This window comes from Penaeus monodon, chromosome 12, assembly GCF_015228065.2.
Source record: "Penaeus monodon isolate SGIC_2016 chromosome 12, NSTDA_Pmon_1, whole genome shotgun sequence".
Classification (NCBI taxonomy): Eukaryota; Metazoa; Arthropoda; class Malacostraca; order Decapoda; family Penaeidae; genus Penaeus; species Penaeus monodon.
The window spans coordinates 47,612,726-47,632,725 of NC_051397.1; the positions used below are offsets into that span (position 1 = coordinate 47,612,726).

General features: G+C 33.4%; 2 protein-coding genes across 9 annotated transcripts in view; one reads left to right on the top strand and one right to left on the bottom strand.

Moving 5' to 3' along the window:
- The window catches only part of LOC119579509 (DNA-directed RNA polymerase III subunit RPC5-like), a 9,261-nt gene extending 4,165 nt beyond the window's left edge, over positions 1-5,096 (top strand). The window contains exons 7-10 of the mRNA XM_037927376.1: positions 431-639; positions 3,212-3,378; positions 3,979-4,057; positions 4,272-5,096. Of these exons, the coding sequence (XP_037783304.1) occupies positions 431-639; positions 3,212-3,378; positions 3,979-4,057; positions 4,272-4,409 (593 nt within the window). The 3' untranslated portion in view covers positions 4,410-5,096. The remainder of the gene's footprint in view (positions 1-430; positions 640-3,211; positions 3,379-3,978; positions 4,058-4,271) is intronic.
- Positions 4,693-20,000, bottom strand: part of LOC119579508 (solute carrier family 15 member 2-like) — a 56,459-nt gene continuing 41,151 nt past the window's right edge. For 6 of the 8 annotated variants that reach the window (XM_037927370.1, XM_037927374.1, XM_037927372.1 and 3 more), the window contains 17 exons: positions 18,963-19,041; positions 18,685-18,826; positions 18,363-18,458; positions 18,127-18,270; positions 17,785-17,912; positions 15,224-15,312; positions 14,770-14,934; positions 14,300-14,377; positions 12,916-13,086; positions 12,549-12,677; positions 10,697-10,825; positions 9,741-9,844; positions 9,223-9,363; positions 8,628-8,754; positions 7,338-7,466; positions 7,066-7,173; positions 4,693-6,264 (listed from right to left, as the gene is read on the bottom strand). In XM_037927370.1, the coding sequence (XP_037783298.1) occupies positions 6,088-6,264; positions 7,066-7,173; positions 7,338-7,466; positions 8,628-8,754; positions 9,223-9,363; positions 9,741-9,844; positions 10,697-10,825; positions 12,549-12,677; positions 12,916-13,086; positions 14,300-14,377; positions 14,770-14,934; positions 15,224-15,312; positions 17,785-17,912; positions 18,127-18,270; positions 18,363-18,458; positions 18,685-18,826; positions 18,963-19,041 (2,136 nt within the window). In that variant the 3' untranslated portion in view covers positions 4,693-6,087. Of the gene's footprint in view, positions 6,265-7,065; positions 7,174-7,337; positions 7,467-8,627; positions 8,755-9,222; positions 9,364-9,740; positions 9,845-10,696; positions 10,826-12,548; positions 12,678-12,915; positions 13,087-14,299; positions 14,378-14,769; positions 14,935-15,223; positions 15,313-17,539; positions 17,623-17,784; positions 17,913-18,126; positions 18,271-18,362; positions 18,459-18,684; positions 18,827-18,962; positions 19,042-20,000 lie in introns of all 8 variants that reach the window. The other 2 variants (XM_037927371.1, XM_037927369.1) reach the window with 1 other exon arrangement.

Consider the following 20,000-nt stretch of genomic DNA (forward strand, 5'->3'; position numbering starts at 1 on the left):
GTAATGCTACAATGAGTACAAATACTGTTGGCAATTTTTGGGTTCATTACACTTAGTTTCTCTTATGCTAGTTCCCAATTCCTACTTGAATTTTGAAGAACTTGCAGAATATTTGTTTATTGGACATTCTGGTGTGGTCTTTTTACTACACTAACTTTTCTTCCAACTTCAATATACTTTATTACATTGCTGTAATTTGCGTATATACATTCCAAAGAAATATCTATTCTTGTTATTGTTATCAGTACACATTTTGTACTTGCTGACTTTTATCAGTTTCATAAAAGCATAATTTAAAATTTTTTCACCATTCTTTACCATCACTTAACACTGGAAGTTACAGCATATAGATTTTTTCACATTGTTCTGAATTCAGTTTAATTAGTCTGTCCTCCTTCTAAATTAATAATATCATCTTTCACCAAATCAGCTGGTGTTGCATCCTTTACGGAACTCCTGGGGGTGTTAGGATGTGGCACAGCTTCTGAAACAGCGCTGTCTGTGCTGAAGGTGTTGCAACAAGTGGCAGTCCTTGTGCAGGGTAACTGGGTTGTGAAGTCAGACATCTTGTACCCAAAGGATGGCAAGTCTGAGTCTGGGGTCGTCAATGAGCTCATTCAGCGGGGACGAGATTATGTGGTAAGGTGTTGCATGTTCCTGTTTTATAATTATCATCATCATCATTTATTGTTAGCATTACTACTACTATCATCATTATTATTATTGTTATCAATATTGTCATCATTGTCCTTATCATTATCATTATTATTATTATTGTTATCATTATCATTTTTATATTTGTTATTTTATTATTACTATTATCATTATTATTAATAATTTTATCTTGATATTATTATTATTATTATTATTATTATTATTATTATTATTATTATTATTATTATTATTATTGTTATTATTGATTGTGATTATTATCATTATTATTTTTTTTTTTTTTCTTTTTTTTTCATTATCTTTTCATGATTATTTTGTTATTATGATTATTAATTTTCATTTTCATTTTCATTGTTATGGAGTGGTAAAGTGTGACATCTTGTTGTCATATCGATGGCAATCTGGCTATGAAAAGTTCTTTTTCTTGTCTTCAAGATGAATAACATGAATAAAATGTAGTTATACATAAACAGGACATACTCAGATAGTGCCAAAAACAGATTGAATACTATCAAGCTTGTGGAATTTGTCTTGAGTAATACAGAGATGTTGTTGTCTCCAAACCTTTTGGTAGTTTAGCAAAGGCCAATAAACCTCTACCCTATATATTTGGGGAAGATGAAGGTTTGACTTATTGCAGTCCTGTTCTGGGTGAATTCTGTGCCATAACGCTAGATACTTCCAGTTCCAGTCTTTTATTTCTTGTGTTTGCAGTTAATTCAGCTCCATCTTTTTCTTCTGCTTCTTCTTCTTCTTCTTTTTTATTTGTTTGTTTGTTTATTTGTTGTTGTTGGAGTGGTACCGGTTTATACATAAAAGTCAAAAAGCTATTTATGTAATGACTAGCAGGGAATCATCCCCCAGTAATTAAATTATTCACTGTCATAGGAACAAACTTTTTTGCTATATCTCATTTTTCCCACGTGATTAAATATTTGACTGATATTCTTATATTTTCAGTCCAGAAATATGGTTTCATGAGTAAAGATCTGATTTACGTATTGCAGGTTTTATTTTCATTTTAGTAAATTGAGATTATATATATTAAGTTCAACACAAACCTCATACAGAATGTGTCATGTTATTGTATGCATTACTCTTCTTTGTTTTTCCATTTCCCATGCTGAAAAATGATATCTTGCTCTTTAAATCTGCAGTTATTTGATTGTTCAAAGACTGGCTCCTCCACTGAAATGAGCCCTTTACTTGTCCTTTGTTTTACTTGATGGTTTCTCAATGAAGAATAATTCTGCATTCCATTTAAATGTTTCAGGAACATAATTTTCCCCTAATCTAAAATAACAAATGCAGACTGTATTAGAGTCTTTATCAGGCACTTTATCAAGAAACTGAAAAATATCTATTTATGGGAAACTTGACCACAATGCATTTATTTTACTTTTAGGTTTCAGTATTTAAGTTCAGTTTTAGTGTACTGAAGCAGTTAAAATGCCATTTTTTTTTTTTATCTCATCATCAAGAAGGGACCTGTATCTTAAAAGTTTAACATTAAATACCAAAAAGATGAAGTAACATCAAATCCATTTACATTAGGAACAAAACAATATCAGACTCAAGTGAACATAAAGTGAAAGAATTTACTTAGTTATGAGGTATACCCATTTGTGTATTATAAAAAGAGATGATTGCATTTTTGTGTAAAACACTGCCTTGGTTTTCAGCCTCTCGTCAGCTGTTTTGCATTAAAATATCCTGACCTATTGAGCACCAAAGGCAAATTACGTAAAATATGAGATGTAACACTAATCATTTGGCACTGTCTCATAAAGTTTTAGTATTTCTAACTTCTTTAAATATATGTTCTAAATACTCTCAGCAACACGACAGCATGGCTAGATTTAATTTAGAGCTTTCAGCTGTTGCTATGGCAATGTGACATCATGACTTTACCTCTCTATTGTAATGATTATTATTGTTATTTTTGTTTTGTTATTTAAATTTTTGTTTTGTTATTTTGTGTTATTATTTTTATTTTGTTATTATTTTATTTTCTTATTATTATTATTTTTTTTTTTGTATTATTATTTTCATTGTCATTATCATTGTATCATTGGCACTGTATGATTGTCATTATTATCATCATTATTATGATTATGATTACTTATTTATCTGTTTACTTTATACACAATTGAATATGCTCATAAGGAGTGCATTTGACATGTTATAATTAATGAAACTTGATTGTCATATTTTTAATGGTTTAATGAGGTAGTGACATTTATTGATACACAATTTCTCTGTAGCCTAAACTGGGTACTAACGAGGGGTGAATATAGATCTAAAATAAATAATAGATAACCTTTGTATCACAAACACCAAACAAGAAAAATAAAAACACTGTGAGAAACAACTCAAGGGAAATATAATAGTTTTAAGGTCTGAAGACTGGATTGCATTTTCAGGCTAGCAATTGATAAATATAGATATATTTATTGATTTTTTTTTTTTACAAAATGTTTTTGTTACAGTATGGAGATTATGTAAAGTATTCTTGACAGGTTTTGTTTTTATTTTACAGCTGTATCTCTTTACAAAGAACTCAACTTTATTGCGTAGTGAAATAGCAGAGCTGATTAAACTGCCAAGCAATGATATAAAGGAAATTTTACGTGGGGTGGCTCGGTACCGAGCATCTCGAACAATTTGGGAATTTTTACTCCCAACAGACAAAACATTCTTAAAAAAGTAAGTACCTACATCAATTTTGTGTGTGTTTTCAGCATTACTAATCAAAATTGGAATATCTGATGTAGGCAAAACATTAATTATTATTCTAATGGAATTCATTATTACTGATGATTGATACTACTGATCATATTATTATTGATTAGTGGAGGAAATGCCAAAAAGCAGGTAGAAGATCCAGATTTAAAAATAAATTGGTGAAAGTTAGAAAATAATAGGAACAAAAGTTTGTTAGGCTAGAATAATTATAAAGTGAGAGCAGTTATAATTATAACTAATTTAGTTTGATTCCATTTGTTGCAATGGATATTCTTGGTGTGACATACCGTCTTGTTTCATTTTGCTTCTACATTATCCCCTTTGTGCAAGGAATGGCCGGGTGGCAAGGGATGGGTTATTTGCACAAAATGCAAAAAGAAGGGAAATAGAAGACGAAGAAAAAAAAGAAGATATATATATACCACTTCCATTTTAGAAGACTCGTTTGATTTCATATTGGATGTCCCACAAAATTAGGCAAGGTCACCATGATACCACTGTCATTTTATTTATGATACCAAAGTAATAAAGCTCAGATAATAAATCTGTATCATGCCCTAGGTACCCTGATGTTGTTCAGAGACAGCAGATGATTTGGCAGTCAAGAAATGAACAGTTGTCGCATGTTTTCAAAGAGAAGGTAGGTTGGACATTGGAGGGTAATCCTCTTATATATAGTAACATAGATGAATTTCAAGAATTTATAGACAATCAGTTAGACATTGGGATACTTACATGTATTAGTACTCCAGTAAAAAATACAATTTCATTTCTGTCTGCTCATCAGAAAAGCCTGGTACCATTACAGCTCAAATAACCAAAAAGGTATATTACTAAAAATATTCTTCCATCAGCAAATCAAACAAGAGGATGGTGGAAAAGCCTCTACTTCTTCCACTTCCCTGAAAAAGGCACGAGGGAACAGAGGCAAGATGGACACTTCTGAAGATCAGTCCGATTCACAGAGCAAACCTGCTAAACTCCGAAAATGACAAAGTGATTCAGACCAGTGTTAGGTCTAAAATTCATAGGGTACTCCTTAAAAACTTTGTTTATATATATATGTATAAAGGAAACTTCTTTGCTAAAGTTGTGATACAGAATAAGAGAAAGCATTATGTATTAAGATTAAATATATTGAATGGATTTTTTTTCCATATAGTAAGGAATGTTTTGTGTATCAAGGTAAAATGTCATAAATGCAATATAGTCTTAAATTTCCAATTAGCACTTTTTGTCAACCTAATACTGAGTTGTAGGTAATAAAATGCTCTCTTTATTAAAACATATTTATTTAAAAACACCTCGCTTTAATTAAAAACAAAATTATGTTTTTAATACTTTTGTATCAGGAGTAAATTATTTTATGACCAAGAAGAGGAAGAACATAAAATATAAAATTACTGTAGTATGCAACCATTTCTGCATTTCACTGGTATTCCTAAAAAATGTATCTCTACTGGTTTAACAGCAACAAAAATATAAATCAGAGCTGATCCACCAAAAAATCTGACAATGATTTACATATATCACCAAAAAATCTGACAATGATTTAAATATATCAAAAAAAATAAAAAATTTAATTTTGTATTTCCACGTACAAAAGGAGTTGTTCCAAAAACATTTGCTGTAAACTGACATTTCTAAGGTTTTATCTGGAAAAATATGTGCAAATATAATGGTTTTTCCTTTGCCTCCTGTGTTATTTCTATGAGTTCATTATTCAACCTGTTGACACTAGGAATGCTTGCCTATATGTGCTGTCCACTGTGGTTTTGCCTTATTTATCTTGTTTACACAAACATGGCTTCACAAGTGTATAGTCATCAAGGAGTCAATTTGTAGGCTTACTTGACCTCACCTTCCTACTCCACTCTTTGTATATTTATGCACGTTCTTGATTTACTACTATTATCACTGTTAATAGCATAATGAGAATATTTGATAATGATAATAATAACAGTATTGACAATAATAATAACAGAAGTAAAAAATTAACAAAAATTCAAGGAATGGGGGGAAAAAGGTGAGATTAGGTAGGCCAGGTATCTATCTCCTTGGTGTCTAAGCACTTGTTAAAAATACAAAACAGAGTGCAGGTATCTGGCACCAAGTTTATAGTATTTTACAGGACTCTTGTACAAGACAGAAAATACTTGTGGTACAGCTGTCCAAGTTAAAACCTAGAATTACTGTAAAAACTGTTCTACAATATCCACAGATAAAAATGATATTTACAAGATGAAAGGCTAATGGTTGAGATACATGAAAAATATGGAATAAAAAGACAAATATAAACATTAAGTACTTTAAATGAACTTTAACTTTGACCTTATTTTTACTGAGGTCTGATTAAGTCATGTAGTAAAATAGTACATCATACATGGTTATGTATATATTGTGGTACATGTGTTTATATACTGTAGACTCTACAGATGTGGAGCAGAAACCATAATGGACACAAAATATATGTATAATTCAAGCAACCAATAAAAACAAATATTTACAAAAGCTTATTCGAATAATCATACAAATGGAAGGAGTACTTTTTTTCATTTGATATTAAGTAAATTATTAACTAAGACAAATTATTATTTACATTACAAACTTATATCAAGAAATAGTACAAATGTTTGGTATTTAACAATTAATTACTTTGTAATTATCTAATCAAAAGTTTGTCTCATCATCAGAATATGCCTCATTTTCCTTCCCTGATTTTCCTGGCTTCTCCTTAGAATCTTCAATTTCTCCATTCTGATCTACATATTTGTACCTTACCGCTAAAGCAGCGAACGCCACCATATCAACAAACATGAGGACGGCAAAGAGGAAGAACTCAAGAGCCTGTAATAATAATGATAAAAAAAAGAATCATAAATTTGCAAAATATATGTTGGTGTAAATTCAAATTTGCTCATTTACTTTTAAAATTCTAGGAATGAGCTGCTTCATCCTTATTTATTTATGATAAAAACTAATATATGACACTCCATTAGTGGATCTACTATGAATGAGTATTACACTTGAGGATAAGATGCACAGATATTATGCTTCTTCTCCTGGAAAATAATCTATGAATATGGAACTTAAATCACCATATTCTGCTCCACAAAATTGTTTTTTCTTCTTTATTTTTATAAAGTGATTTTACTTCAAACAGGATATCCTTAGCTATGAAAGATATTTATTTGTGAATATATATATTTTCAATATTTAGTCTATATTTATGAATATATGTAATTTTGATATTCAGTTTATATATACTGTGTTACTCAGCAGATCTCTATTTTCAAAATAATTTAGTTTGTCACTTGTAGATAAAAAAAAATTCTACACGTAACCTCACTACCCTTCCCCATTCTAGTACTAACCAAAAGTTGTCTTTTCACATAACTCTAGTTATATTGGAAACATAACAGTGTTTAAGCTAAAAATCTAGTTTGGATTATTGCATCACAATCTCACATGGTCTTTCTAGCAGATTCATTAGATCCATTTACATTTTGTACTATTTATTAAAGCTACTACCATGCATTTTTCCCATGAAAAATATTCTTACTAATTTCAAAGGGACACCTTGAAACCCAATTTCCCTATAAACTTTAGCAATTATTCCCAATGTACATATTAAATTACTATACTTACTTGTCTTTCAAAGAATTTGGCTTCAGCAATGATGACAACAATTAAATTGCCAAAAGCTACAGTGAGAAGCCAGGCAGCTTGTAAGACTGATTTCATGCTACTTGGAGCCTGGAAAATATATTATAATAAAATAAATCACTACACTACTTTTTCATATAAAGTATGTGTAATATAAAATTATATTTTGGAGTTTATTTTGCAATTAATTCACAATATCTTCTAAAGATTGTATATAAGGAAATGAAAAAAAAAGTAACCTTCAAGTTCCATACCTGCATGAATGAGAACTCGAGGCCAGTAATGGAGAACATGATCTCAGATACTGTGATTATAAAGTACTGTGGTATCAGCCACAGCATATGGATAGTATTGGCAGGAGTGACCTCATATATTGTGACAGACTGTAATAACAAAAAAGGAAAATTATAGAAGATAATTGGTTAAGACAAAAACCACAGACATAGACACACAGAGAGAGAGAGAGAGAGAGAGAGAGAGAGAGGGGAGAGAGGAGAGAGAGAGAGAGGAGAGGGGGAGAGAGAGGAGAGAGAGGGAGGAGAGAGAGAGAGAGAGGAGAGAGAGAGAGAGAGAGAAGGAGAGGAAGGAGAGAGGAGAGGAGAGAGAGAGAGAGGGAGGGAGGGAGGGAGAGAGAGGGAGGGAGAGAGAGAGAGAGGGGGGATGAGAGAGAGAGGGAGGGAGGAGAGAGAGAGAGAGAGAGGGAGGGAGAGAGAGAGAGGGAGGGAGAGAGAGAGGGAGGAGAGAGAGGGGAGGAGAGGGGAGGAGAGGGAGGGAGGAGGGAGAGGGAGGAGGGAGAGAGGGAGGGAGGGAGAGAGAGAGGGAGAGAGAGAGAGAGAGGAGGGAGAGAGAGAGGGAGAGAAGGAGAGAGAGAGAGAGAGAGAAGAAGAGACAGAGAGAGAGAGAGAGAAGAGACAGAGAGAGAGAGAGAGAAGAGAGAAGAGAGAGAAGACGAAAAGAGAGAGAGAGAGAGAGAGAGAGAGAGAGAGAGAGAGAGAGAGAGAGACAGAGAGAGACCTAGCTTTTTACCCCAACTGGCACATATGGTAAGTATACATGCATACCCACTGTAATACAAGTTTATTTATTGTATTTACACATAGATGGCTCTACAAGTGCTTAATTATCAAGGAGTCAGTTATTAGTCCTACTCATCTCACCTATTTACCCTTTTCCTTGACTTTTGGAAAAGGTCTTTCGCATTACTTCATTGTCTTAAATGTTACCAAGATTTTAATAACAATTAAATAATCATAACATCAATAACAATAACAACAGTATTGATATCAATTGTATTAATAAGAAAAACACATTTTCCTGCCATTTCAAGGAATGGGGAAATCAGGATTGGTCACTAAGACTAACTGATAGACTCCTTGCCGGCTGAGCACATGTGGAGCCATCTATTTGTCACAAAATTCACATAAAACTACAGGGGACAGAACATAAACCCATGGGGATTGGGTTTAGAAATGGGAAAACTGCTAGAACACTGGTAAGAATATTACTGTTTATATATTACTTATTTGTAATATTACTTCACTTACTGTTTCATTGGTTCCATCAAGAGGCTTATGCACCATGAAGTCATATACACCTCCCATCTTCACACTAAAAGATCCAATAGAGGTTGATTCTGTTCCATTGTCCTCCGTTGGCAGGAAAACTTCAAAGCTAGAAAACGATTCAGATAGCCAATTAAAAATACAGTAAACTGACTTAATAATTAATTCTTTCAAGAGAATGGCACCATATTCTCCATAGTGCCTGTGCTATTTAAATTTTTCCATATTTCCTAGCTGTTTGATATATACATACTAAAAAAAAAAAAAAAAAAGCTTCTCATAGTTACATCTTCAGTATATTAACCAATTAATTTCAGAATTAAAACCTGGCTAATGGCTAGTAAGGTGGCTTGGTGTGCATTGGCAGTTTCCCCTATATATGAAAAACTAAACTAAAAAGAAAAAGAAAAACTTATCTAAAAGACTAGTAAAAAAAAAGGAATAAGAAAGTTCCCTGTATCTATTAATCTAGTGATAATAAAATCAAGATCATTAAAAATATAGAGCAAAAACAAATAATTTCAAAATCAATTTAGCAATTGTAAGGTTTCCAAAAACAAGTATCATTCTGTCTTACGTCTCAGGTTCAACATCCATGAATTTTGTTCCAGATATGTATCCTTGATCCGTCTCACTGATAAAGAATCTGTATGCAGATTCTCCCCTTATAACTACTGCAGAATCAAAGGGTATATTCTGCTCAAGATTGTAGAGCATCCTGAAAATATATCAAGTATGCATAATTAGATGATAAAACTAACAACCTGAATAAATATTGAATACCATCTGATATTTTTGTGAATTGCAGAGGGAAGTCTTAATAGGTATGGTTGAAATGGAATATTAAAGGATTAAATGACTGTAACCTACCCAACACTAATGACAAAAATTAGTAGCAATTTAAAACTTTAACCCTCTGTTGCAATTTTTATTCAAATTGCTTGTGTAGCAACTGGGTTAATGAGCAGCTAAACCACACAAACTTACAACATATTATAGGTGACAATGTTAAAATAAGATCTAAATTAAATCTTAAAAGGCAGTTGCACTACTTCAGTAAATATTTAAAAAGTGCAACAATAAATGCTATACTACCTTAGTCTTGGGAGTCCTTCATTAGACTTCTCAATTTCATCTGGAGGATCTACATTAACCAGTTTAACCACATTGCTGTCTGCAGTAATCATGATGACATGAGCCTGTTATGGAAGCAAGAAGGAAACATATCACTTTCATATCACAAAATGCACATGTGTAATTAAATAGACTTCACCATTAACCCATTTTAACAGGTAGAAGCACTGTCCATGTTGTTTTTTAAAATAAATTATGTATACATATAGATGGTTTCACAAAGAATCAATTACTAAGCCTACCTGTTCTCACCTCTTTACCAAGTTCTTAGAATTATTAGATTTATCTCTATTTTCATTGAACTTACTATCAATACCACCATTGTTATTATCATCATTATAACAATAACAAGAATAATAAGAATAAAACCTTTCCATTCCAACATTCAATGACTTGAGTAACTGATGAGGTCAAGTAGGCCTAGCAACTGACTCCTTACTGAAAATGTGTTTCTGGAGCCTTCTACATGGGTGGGGGGGAGGAGGAGGAGGGGGAGGAGGAGGGGGAGAGGAGGGGAGAAGGAGGAGGAGGAGGAGGAGGAGGAGGAGGAGGAGGAGGAGGAGGAGGGGGAGGAGAAAAAGAAGAAGAAGCAAAAGAAGAAGAAGCAAAAGAAGAAGAAGCAAAAGAAGAAGAAGCAAAAGAAGAAGAAGAAGAAGAAGAAGAAGAAGAAGAAGAAGAAGAAGAAGAAGAAGAAGAAGAAAAGAAAAGAAAAGAAAAGAAAAGAAAAGAAAAAGAAAAGAAAAAGAAAAGAAAGGAAAATGAAAAAGTAAAGAAAAGAAAAAGAAAGACAGAAAGAAAGAAAGAAAGAAAAAAAAGTGGAGAGAATATGTACACATGCATTTCTGGCCTCAAAAGGCTAAGAAATAAAATCAGTAAATAGGAAAGAGATACACAACAGATGATCCATATTTTCATACCGTTTTCTCAAAGACTTTTGTACGTAGAACGTTGTCAAAGTGCTCAATATTTCCGCAGTTGCTGGTGTCAAGATCTAAACTAACTTTTAGATCATATTCTACTCCATCAAGTGCAACACTCTTCAACACCTGCAAGGAAGAACAAAATGTGTATGAAGAACAGTTTCAATGAATATACTTACAGTAACTGGTTCTTTGTTGTACACTAAAGCTAATGGTCTTTTTCTATGATATTAGTACAACAAATCAACATGTACTGAAAATGACTATGGTGTCTACCTTCCCTAATCAATCAATCCCTGTGACTCTGCTCAAACCTCAGGACAACAAATCCTGAATATCCTGTTTTCACCTCTTATTTAGCTAGAGAGAGAGGGGAGTAAGGACAGGAACTGAGGGGCACAAAGGAATGAAGAGGGAGGCAATGTTGTGAGTCTGACCTGGTGCCAAGTAACATCTGACCCACACTAAACTAGTAGCATGGCAGAGGTAGTAGGAGGGAAGGTAGGGATGACAGCCTTAGTAAAGCACAGTCATATGAATATGAAATAAAAATAGGGTCTGTCCTTGTTGCAACTGGTAAAAAATGGGACAAGCTTTGTCTGTGTAATCTCCATCATCAAGAAGTTAAGAGGATTAACATACGCCCCCAAAATTTGTCTGTAATAACTGGGAGTTGTTACATCAAGAGAAGACTCTATATATTGCCTAGGTTTCTATTCAGATATTCTCTTGTAATAGTGGCATGAGCCTGTCTAGGATGGATTCACTAGTGCATTTACCAGAGGTCTGAGCACTGGTAAATATTTCATCTAAAAATCAATATTTACACAAAATTCCTGGTTTGTTTTTATAACTGATGTGATAAGTGCTTATTATAGGTATTAGTATTAGACTACAGAGTACATGGTATTGATAGATCAGTGAACTCTTAAAGCCTTTTTCTTCTCTGATATGATTATTACAAATTCTACAGAAAAACAAACTAATTGTTATATAAACTGGAAATAGCAACATTAAAGGAGATGGAGGGCTTCAGCTTCCCTATCCACTCTATATACACATTCCCGCTTACAATATCATTGATGTGTAAAGGGTTTATTTTTCAAGAAAATAATTACCAAATGTATTTATTATAATTTTTAAAACTTGAGTTCTGCTTATGTAATATTCAGAAGTTTTCTTACATTTATCTCAAATAAATTTTCCAAGATGCTTATATGAACTAATATGTATGATTCTATAAAATCAAATATAATTCTAATCTACTTATGAAAATCAGCTTTATTAACCCTTTCCCGATGGGTAGTATTCATAGTGGCCTGGGCCCCGCTGCCGGGGGCTTATATCGTCGCCCTAGCATGCGCGACCGCTCATGCCAAATACCAGCATCTCTTGCCGTTTCTTCGTAATACTACGAAGATATGTTGTATTTTCAGTTTTCATTATTTTCTAAAGTCTCTACTTGCCAAACTTCCTGATAAATCGAGACTGAAGGGTATTTTTGTTGTTATATAGACTCCATAGTTGATCATTATTCAGTCAATAGTCTGAATAAAATAAGCAGTGTGCGGCATCATGGAGTTGAAATCATGTTTTTTTTTTTTTTTTTTTTTTTGCATAGTAAAAATGAGAAAGTGTTAAAAACGACTTCATCACACTTTCACTGGCAGAAAAATAATATTTTGCTGTGATTGTAACAAAAAATGACTCATGGCATTTCCATACATCTACCATGGCATGTACATACATGCCCCTGGCAGATAGTCCTGCCATGCCATGGCATGTGCGTATATGCCACCCATCAGGAATGGGTTAAAAAAGAAATGAGATAAATATCCAAGAAGTTTACCTTCTCCTCCAAGTGTTTTAAAGTAAACTGTTCCTCTTCGAAGGGAAGACCTAGTGTAACATCACATGGAAGTCCATTGATAAATGATAGTCGGGTTTCCAAACTTTTGACTGGCACTGGATATGTAGTCTGCAAATAAGAAAATAATATAAAATATATGTTAGAAAATGATAACTTTTATAGCAATAAAAAGATAGAACCTGTTTTCTGATTGTAATACAGAGTGAGTGGTGTATCTATCAGAGAAGACAATAAATGAATGAGAGAAAAAAAAAAAAAAAACAAGGGGGAAGGGGAGAACATGCATAGGAGCAAGAATAATCACATGTAAATAAGGATATGAAAATTCACACAGCATTTTACACACCTCAAGTCTGAGTTCCAAGAAGCCTGAGATCAGGAAGGCTACTCCAGCAAGGACTCCTCCAGCGAAGATTCTTGTCAGGGGTTTTGTGAGAATGTTGCACTTTGCCAACAAAGGGTATACAAAGGAGTCAAAGATGGGGATCAGCATTAAGATGAAGAAGGGATTTATAACCTGGAAACCAAGAAAGATTGCAAATTAATCATACATGAAACACAGAATGAATAAAAATTTCATGTGAACTCTGTTCTTCAGGGTTTTCTTTCAAAATAAATTATCAATCTTTAGGATGTCATTCATTATCACATAAATGTTTTTAACCATATGACTGCATTAGGAAACCATGGTCGTAATTCTGGACTGTCATTCATAATTCATTAGATGAGAACAATTCAAGAGCCAGCCTTTATCTCCTGGTTCTAGCTTTTATAAGAGTAAAAACCACTTGAAATAGAGGCTTCCATTGCTTTAGAGATTGCAATGGGAATTGTTCACCAGCTAACTCTGGAAGAGTGCATTCAGAAATCATTTTAATTTACTGGTGCTCCTGGCTTTGCAAATATTCTTTTAAGAGATAGGACTAAAATAATTTGGTCCTTTCACCATTCTGCCAAAAATGATGATAAAGACAAGTTCATATAGACTGTACACAACAAAACTGGATGTGGTAAAAGATCTATATGGTAGTTTTCCTTCAGATTTAAGACAGTGAAAACAAGTTTAGGCTAAAAAGTATTGTTTGTTCAGTTCTGCCTGAACCCTCCACTAAAAAGAGGTACATGCAAATGTGAACATCCAACATATTACTGCAAAAAAATATGTATCCATTTGTATAATGCCATTCTTTGAGGATTATCACACAAAGAAAATATACAAAAAAAATTCATAAATGCTCATAAAACATAAATTGTCACCTAAATGAACAAAGAATACTGTATTAAACGAAAAATAAAATGAAATCTGTGTCTTGCGTCCTTTACTTTACCTAAGGCAAATACAGAAGATAATGATGATTGCTATGACTGATACATATGTATGCATTATATATCTTCTACACAATAAAATAATTAATTCTTGTGAAAGGTGAGTAGGTTTTCAAGATTCTTCATGCTTTTGAAAAATATTCTAGCAAACTGTAAGTACACACATCTGCTATGAATGCATAAGCAGAAAAATTTGATTAGTTTTCACCTTTTTCATACATAATGGCATTTTTCGCAAGAATCTGTCTTTCTGAGTCTTTTTAAACCAACTTATGATATATTACCATCATTCCTAATAAAGAAACAACAAAAATATTCAGATTTGTACTTAAATCTTAAGAAATAAGAAGTAATGAAAATGAAAATTGAGATAACAATAGCAACAAAGACTTCTGAGCTTTTACCTGCATTTGATCAGGCTTAATAGTCCATCCACCAATATCTCCACTCATCCTAGTAGCCTGGAATGTCCATCTTGATCCCTTACAATGAGAGAAAAGGCAAACAGTGGATTATCTACTTCTCTGGACCATCTACTTGCAATAAGTAAGTCAAGAATCAGAGGGAAGAGAGAAAGGGAGGGAGTGAAGGAAGGAGGAAGAGAGAGAGAGAGAGCAAGAGAGACAGAGAATGAGAGAGGGCAAGAGAGAATGAGAGAAGGCAAGAGAGAATGAGAGAGAGAGAGAGAGAGAGAGAGAGAGAGAGAGAGAGAGAGAGAGAGAGAGATTTCATAGTTATATGACATGTAGTAAGTATTTAAAATATAGTCAATCATTACATGAATATTAGTTTTTGAAAATACTGTCCTGTTTCATTAAATGATAATGTTGATAGCATTCTGAAAAATAAAGAAATGTTAATAAAACATTCTTACCTGCTGATCAAACAAAGCCCAGAAAAATGGAAGAGGAATGTATAACACGAGGATCTTGAGCAGAATCTTGACATCATTGATAAGCTTTGGTTCGTATTTATCTGAGGCATAATCTAGCCAGTGTTCCTTCTTTTCCTTGCTCTTTGATTTGCTTCTCAGTGCATGCTGTGGATGGAAAGTTGCTTTGAAAATGCTTAGAGAAGAGACTGAACTCAAGTAAATACTGGAGTTAAATTTTGTCTATGCATCTTTTTACTGGAAATTTAAGCAATTCTTATATTCAAAGCAACTATTAATATCAATAACTTTATTATCAACTATTTATAAATACATCTATAGGACACTGCAAAAATATTGCAAACAAATCTTTCATATATATTAAATGTATGTTAAAGTAAATTCTACATCTAAGTGCATTTTGGAAACATTACCATGCAGGGTGCCCACCACCTACCCAAATAGATCCAAATACGTTCGTCAGCATACTACCCTCGGGAGGGATGATTTTGTATGAGCCAGTCAAATATCCAATCACGAAGATGACTGATGTGTGAGTAAAGGACATATAATGTTAAATGGGTTTTTACTGAATTGAGGATTTATTTAAAGGCAAGGAAAACAACAAGACTTGAAAACTAAGTTGAAGCTTTAATCTCAAGCAAAACGAAGTTGTTGCTTTTGAACTCGTACCATTGTACAAACTTTTGAGATGTAACAGTTACATTGCACAAATCAGTTTACATTTGAACACCTATCAGATGCAGCTGAAGTGATCTTAACTAAAGTACTTTGCAAGCTATTGTTTATCAAATAGCATTTCATATTATTTCATTAATGTTCCAAATGTAACGTTGTGTGTAATGCTATGCCATCACCTATAATGGAATGTTAATTCTGCATTTTTCATTTTCAATTTATACTCTATAGTATTAGTGTAGTGTAGTACAGTGTGTGTGTGTGTGGTGTGTGTGTGGTGTGTGTGTGGTGTGTATGTGTGTGTGTGTGTGGTGTGTATGTGTGTGTGTGTGGTGTGTATGTGTGTGTGTGTGGTGTGTATGTGTGTGTGTGTGGTGTGTGGTGTGTGTGTGTGTGTGTGTGTGTGTGTGTGTGTGTGTGTGTATGTGTGTGTGTGTGGTGTGTATGTGTGTGTGTGTGGTGTGTATGTGTGTGTGTGTGGTGTGTGGAGAGAGAAGAGAGAGAAGAGAGAGAAGAGAGAGAAGAGAGGGAAAAGAGAGAAGAGAGGGAAAAGAGAGAAGAGAGGGAAAAGAGAGAAGAGAGGGAAAAGAGAGAAGAGAGGGAAAAGAGAGAAGAGAGGGAAAAGAGAGAAGAGAGGGAAAAGAGAGAAGAGAGAGAAATTGAAAAAGAGAGAGAGAGAAAGAGAGAGAAAGAATGAATTGGAAAACTATTAGGTTTAAGCCTGTTACCATTTCATATTGGAAACTTTTATCATAGAGAGCCTTAAACTCCTGCTATGAAAGGTAATTAGCTCCTATACATTGTGGTACATACTGTAGTAATCCTGTCAACAATTGATCTATATCATGCTGATACTCATGCACATGTTAAAAAGTATATTCACAACATGCAATTGGTTAATGGTTATTAAGTTAAGCATACAAAGCATTATATATGGCTATTATGTTTTGGATTTTCTTTGAACAGTAAAATATACAGATATACAGCATCAAAAGATATGCAACACATCCCAACACTAGAGCATCAGAAAAAATTGCTGTGTTATGAACTGTCTTTACAAACATATTACGTGTACTGATAAATAAACCATGGTACTGTGTTTATTGCAGACAAACAGTACTTCTAGTTTGATTTGTAATTAGCATTCAATAAAATCTGTATATAAATAATCATGATTCCTTATGCTGTATTAGAAACCTGGCGACTGGTGAATCATAAATATAAAAACATATATAAGGCTTTCAATCTATATCTATATAATGATGTGCAGTTATTGTACAGCGATCAGTAATTGCACAAGCACAAAATAATAACAATAAACATATATTTGTCTCTGAAACTCTATGAAGTATTTCTGTTTTCAGTGGCATTGAGATTCAAGTATAAAAATATTAACCTGATCTGCTGAGGATCACATGCTACGCCCACTGTGAGCTTATTTCAATAATTGTCCTTACACACAGATGACTCCACAAGTACTTAGTAACCAATGAATCAACTACTTCTACTACCTATCTTTCCTGTTTAACCTTTCCTTGATTTTTGGAAATATCTTCTTTTGCCTTATATTGCTCTTACTAATGCTGCTAATATTATGATAATTAAAATATCTATAATAATAACAGCACTGACAATGATAGTATAAAAAAAGAAAAGAAAAGAAAAGATGAAGAAGAAGAAGAAAAAAGACTACTAAACGAAAGGTGAAATCAGGTGAGGTCACCAGGTCTACTAATTGACTCCTTGGTGGCCAAGCCCTTGTGGAGTCATTTATGTGTAGAGATATTCCACAAAACAGTATTACATTTATTTCAGCAGAATTGGGTCAAGCAGAATTTTAAAGATATTAATATAATACCACACAGTGCAAAATGATGAAGTGAAACTGGGAATTTGGTGAACTTTTGTGTGACATCTAAAGCAAGCCCATTTACCTGTTGCAGGTTAGTTTAGTATTGCCATTATTTTCAACCCATAACCACTATTGAATCCCTTTTTTAAGCTCTTCTCTTTTCTCTATTAAAAGAATACCTCCATTTCCATCAACAAATATGATGATTAGCCTTTGACTCACCGCGACACATGACCCCACACGGACTACTATGTTTCCCTCTGGAGGCTTGATTGTGTACATTGAAAATCCGAGCAGGAACAGAACTGGGAAGTACACATTGCTATACTTCATGCATAGAGTCACATACATACATTAACCAAAAGGTACTAAAGCAGCAATCTTAAGATTCACTGATTCTGCAAATTTGATTTATCTTTGCAATTCCATGAGTATCATTTCACTGTACAGAAAGAGGAACAACTTACTTAGGGCAACAAGCATTAAGACAGCAGGAACTCCAAAGGCTAAAGAGTAGCAGTCATCATTGAAGCACTTTACGTCATCTCTCAAGACTGGTGTTACAAAAGTTGATATAAGAGAACCTGCATTGATACTGTCCAGGAAGAAATAATGATTAGTTACTTCAAAATCAGTTATAAACTTCAAAAATCAATGTTATAAAGATTTCAACTAGTCATATAGTATGCCTAACAGTCTTGTGACTTTCTTATTGCTTAGGATTATATTTGGTGTGGACACACTATCTTATACAAGAAACCCTAGAAATTATTCAAGAGTTCTCCCTCTTCTATTCAACAGTAACTAACCTGAAGTAAAAAATGGAAAAGAACTGGGCAAGTTGTCGTTCCTGTTGAGGAAGAACAAACTGGTCTCCCCCAAAGGCTGATACACAGGGCTTGATACCTCCTGTTCCCAGGGCAATCAGGAGTAACCCTATTAGTGACACAGCTCTGGAAAAAAAAGTGTGTTAATAAATTCATATAAAGTAAAAGCTTTCTTCTGTTTTTCATTGACATAAAAATAAATTTGTCAAGCCACTTACATCTTTGTATTAAGATCTGGCATAATAGGTGGGATGGCTGAGATAGACAGTACTGCATTGCCAATCACATAAATGATGGAAATGTAAAAGATTGTTCTGAAAATAGAAAAGTACACTTTTATCATGATTGGAAAAAGTATAGAAGGCATTTAACATCCTATTCTGGTAAATTCCATGGTGTCATAATGATAGAATTTTGGTGTAGGGAGTAGTTACATAAATAGCAAAATAGCACAAAAAGTACCCTAAACTATAAAATGCAAAGGCCATTCCCAATTGACATCAAGAAAATGTCTATGTAACAAGATATACTGAGCCACACCTGAAACGTCCAAGGAAAGTATCTGCAATAATGGCTCCAATCACTGGTGTGAAATAGCACAGCATAGCCCACACATGGTAGATAATAGTAGAATCATCCTCACTAAACATCAGTTGGAACTTCAGGTACAGCGTTAAGATGGCTGGAGGAAGAGGAGAAAAAAGGGATTATATCAATAAATTCCATTCTTATTTTTTTCTCTATCATTATCATGCAAAGATAAAGTCATGTAGCTCTTCACAGACTTGCACTGAGAACCAATTTTAAAAAATTCAAACCTTTCATGCCATAGTAGGAAAATCTCTCGCAGAACTCATTCCCGATGATAAAGAATACCGACTTTGGGTATGCCAGTTTCTGCAACAAGAAGGGTATCATAATTGATTAAGATTATTATGTAATATAAATGAATCTAGTTACTTCAATAAATAATCTGTATCACTTCAGGTGATGACATAAATTACTGTTGAATGAAAAATACATTATTATAATATATTACTAATTGTGGTAGCTTTAAAGTAAAATATAGTAACATGTAGCTAGCACCAGAACCTGGTAAACATAAAATTTGTTATAAATGGAATGTGATGGAAATGTTCCCTCTGATAGCTATAACTGGTAAAACTACTGCTATATTTAGTAATATCAAAATTAAGTTTGGTGGAAAAGGTAATACATTTCTTGGGAAGTTTCACATTTAGTAGGTCAAGAGTTATACTTTATGGAATATGGGTATACTTAGTGGGATTAATTATGCTAGGAGGAGCATATGTTATGTTCATAATTCCAGGTGTTCCAAGATATGGATAGGGTGCTACATCTGGCAGGATATGCAACACAATGTGTTATTTTTAGCAGAGTATGTATTACACTATGTGGAACATGGTTGAAAATTGTTCTATTTGATTTCACAGAGAATCCATTTGGATAAAATGTTTCATATTTAGTAAAAAAACCCAAAAAAACTGGCACATCAGAAACTTGTATTTTTTTTTTGTATAAACTTGCTGTTCTACTGTGCGCAAAAGCTCCGTTTTCTGAACAAACATTATATCTGATAGAATACGGGAGATAGCTGTTTGTGGAACATAGATAACTTTTTGAGAAATATATTTTGCACTCACTAGAACATGTATTAGCTAGAATGAGTGTTATCATAGGTGGAACAAGCATTACGTTAGCCAGAACAAGTGTTACGTTACATGGAATAAATGTTACATAAGGTAGAACTGATGTTAAATTAAAGAGACAAGTGTAACAGGAGGTGAGGCAAGTGTTCCATAATGTGGAACGATTGTTATATAAGGTGAAACAGG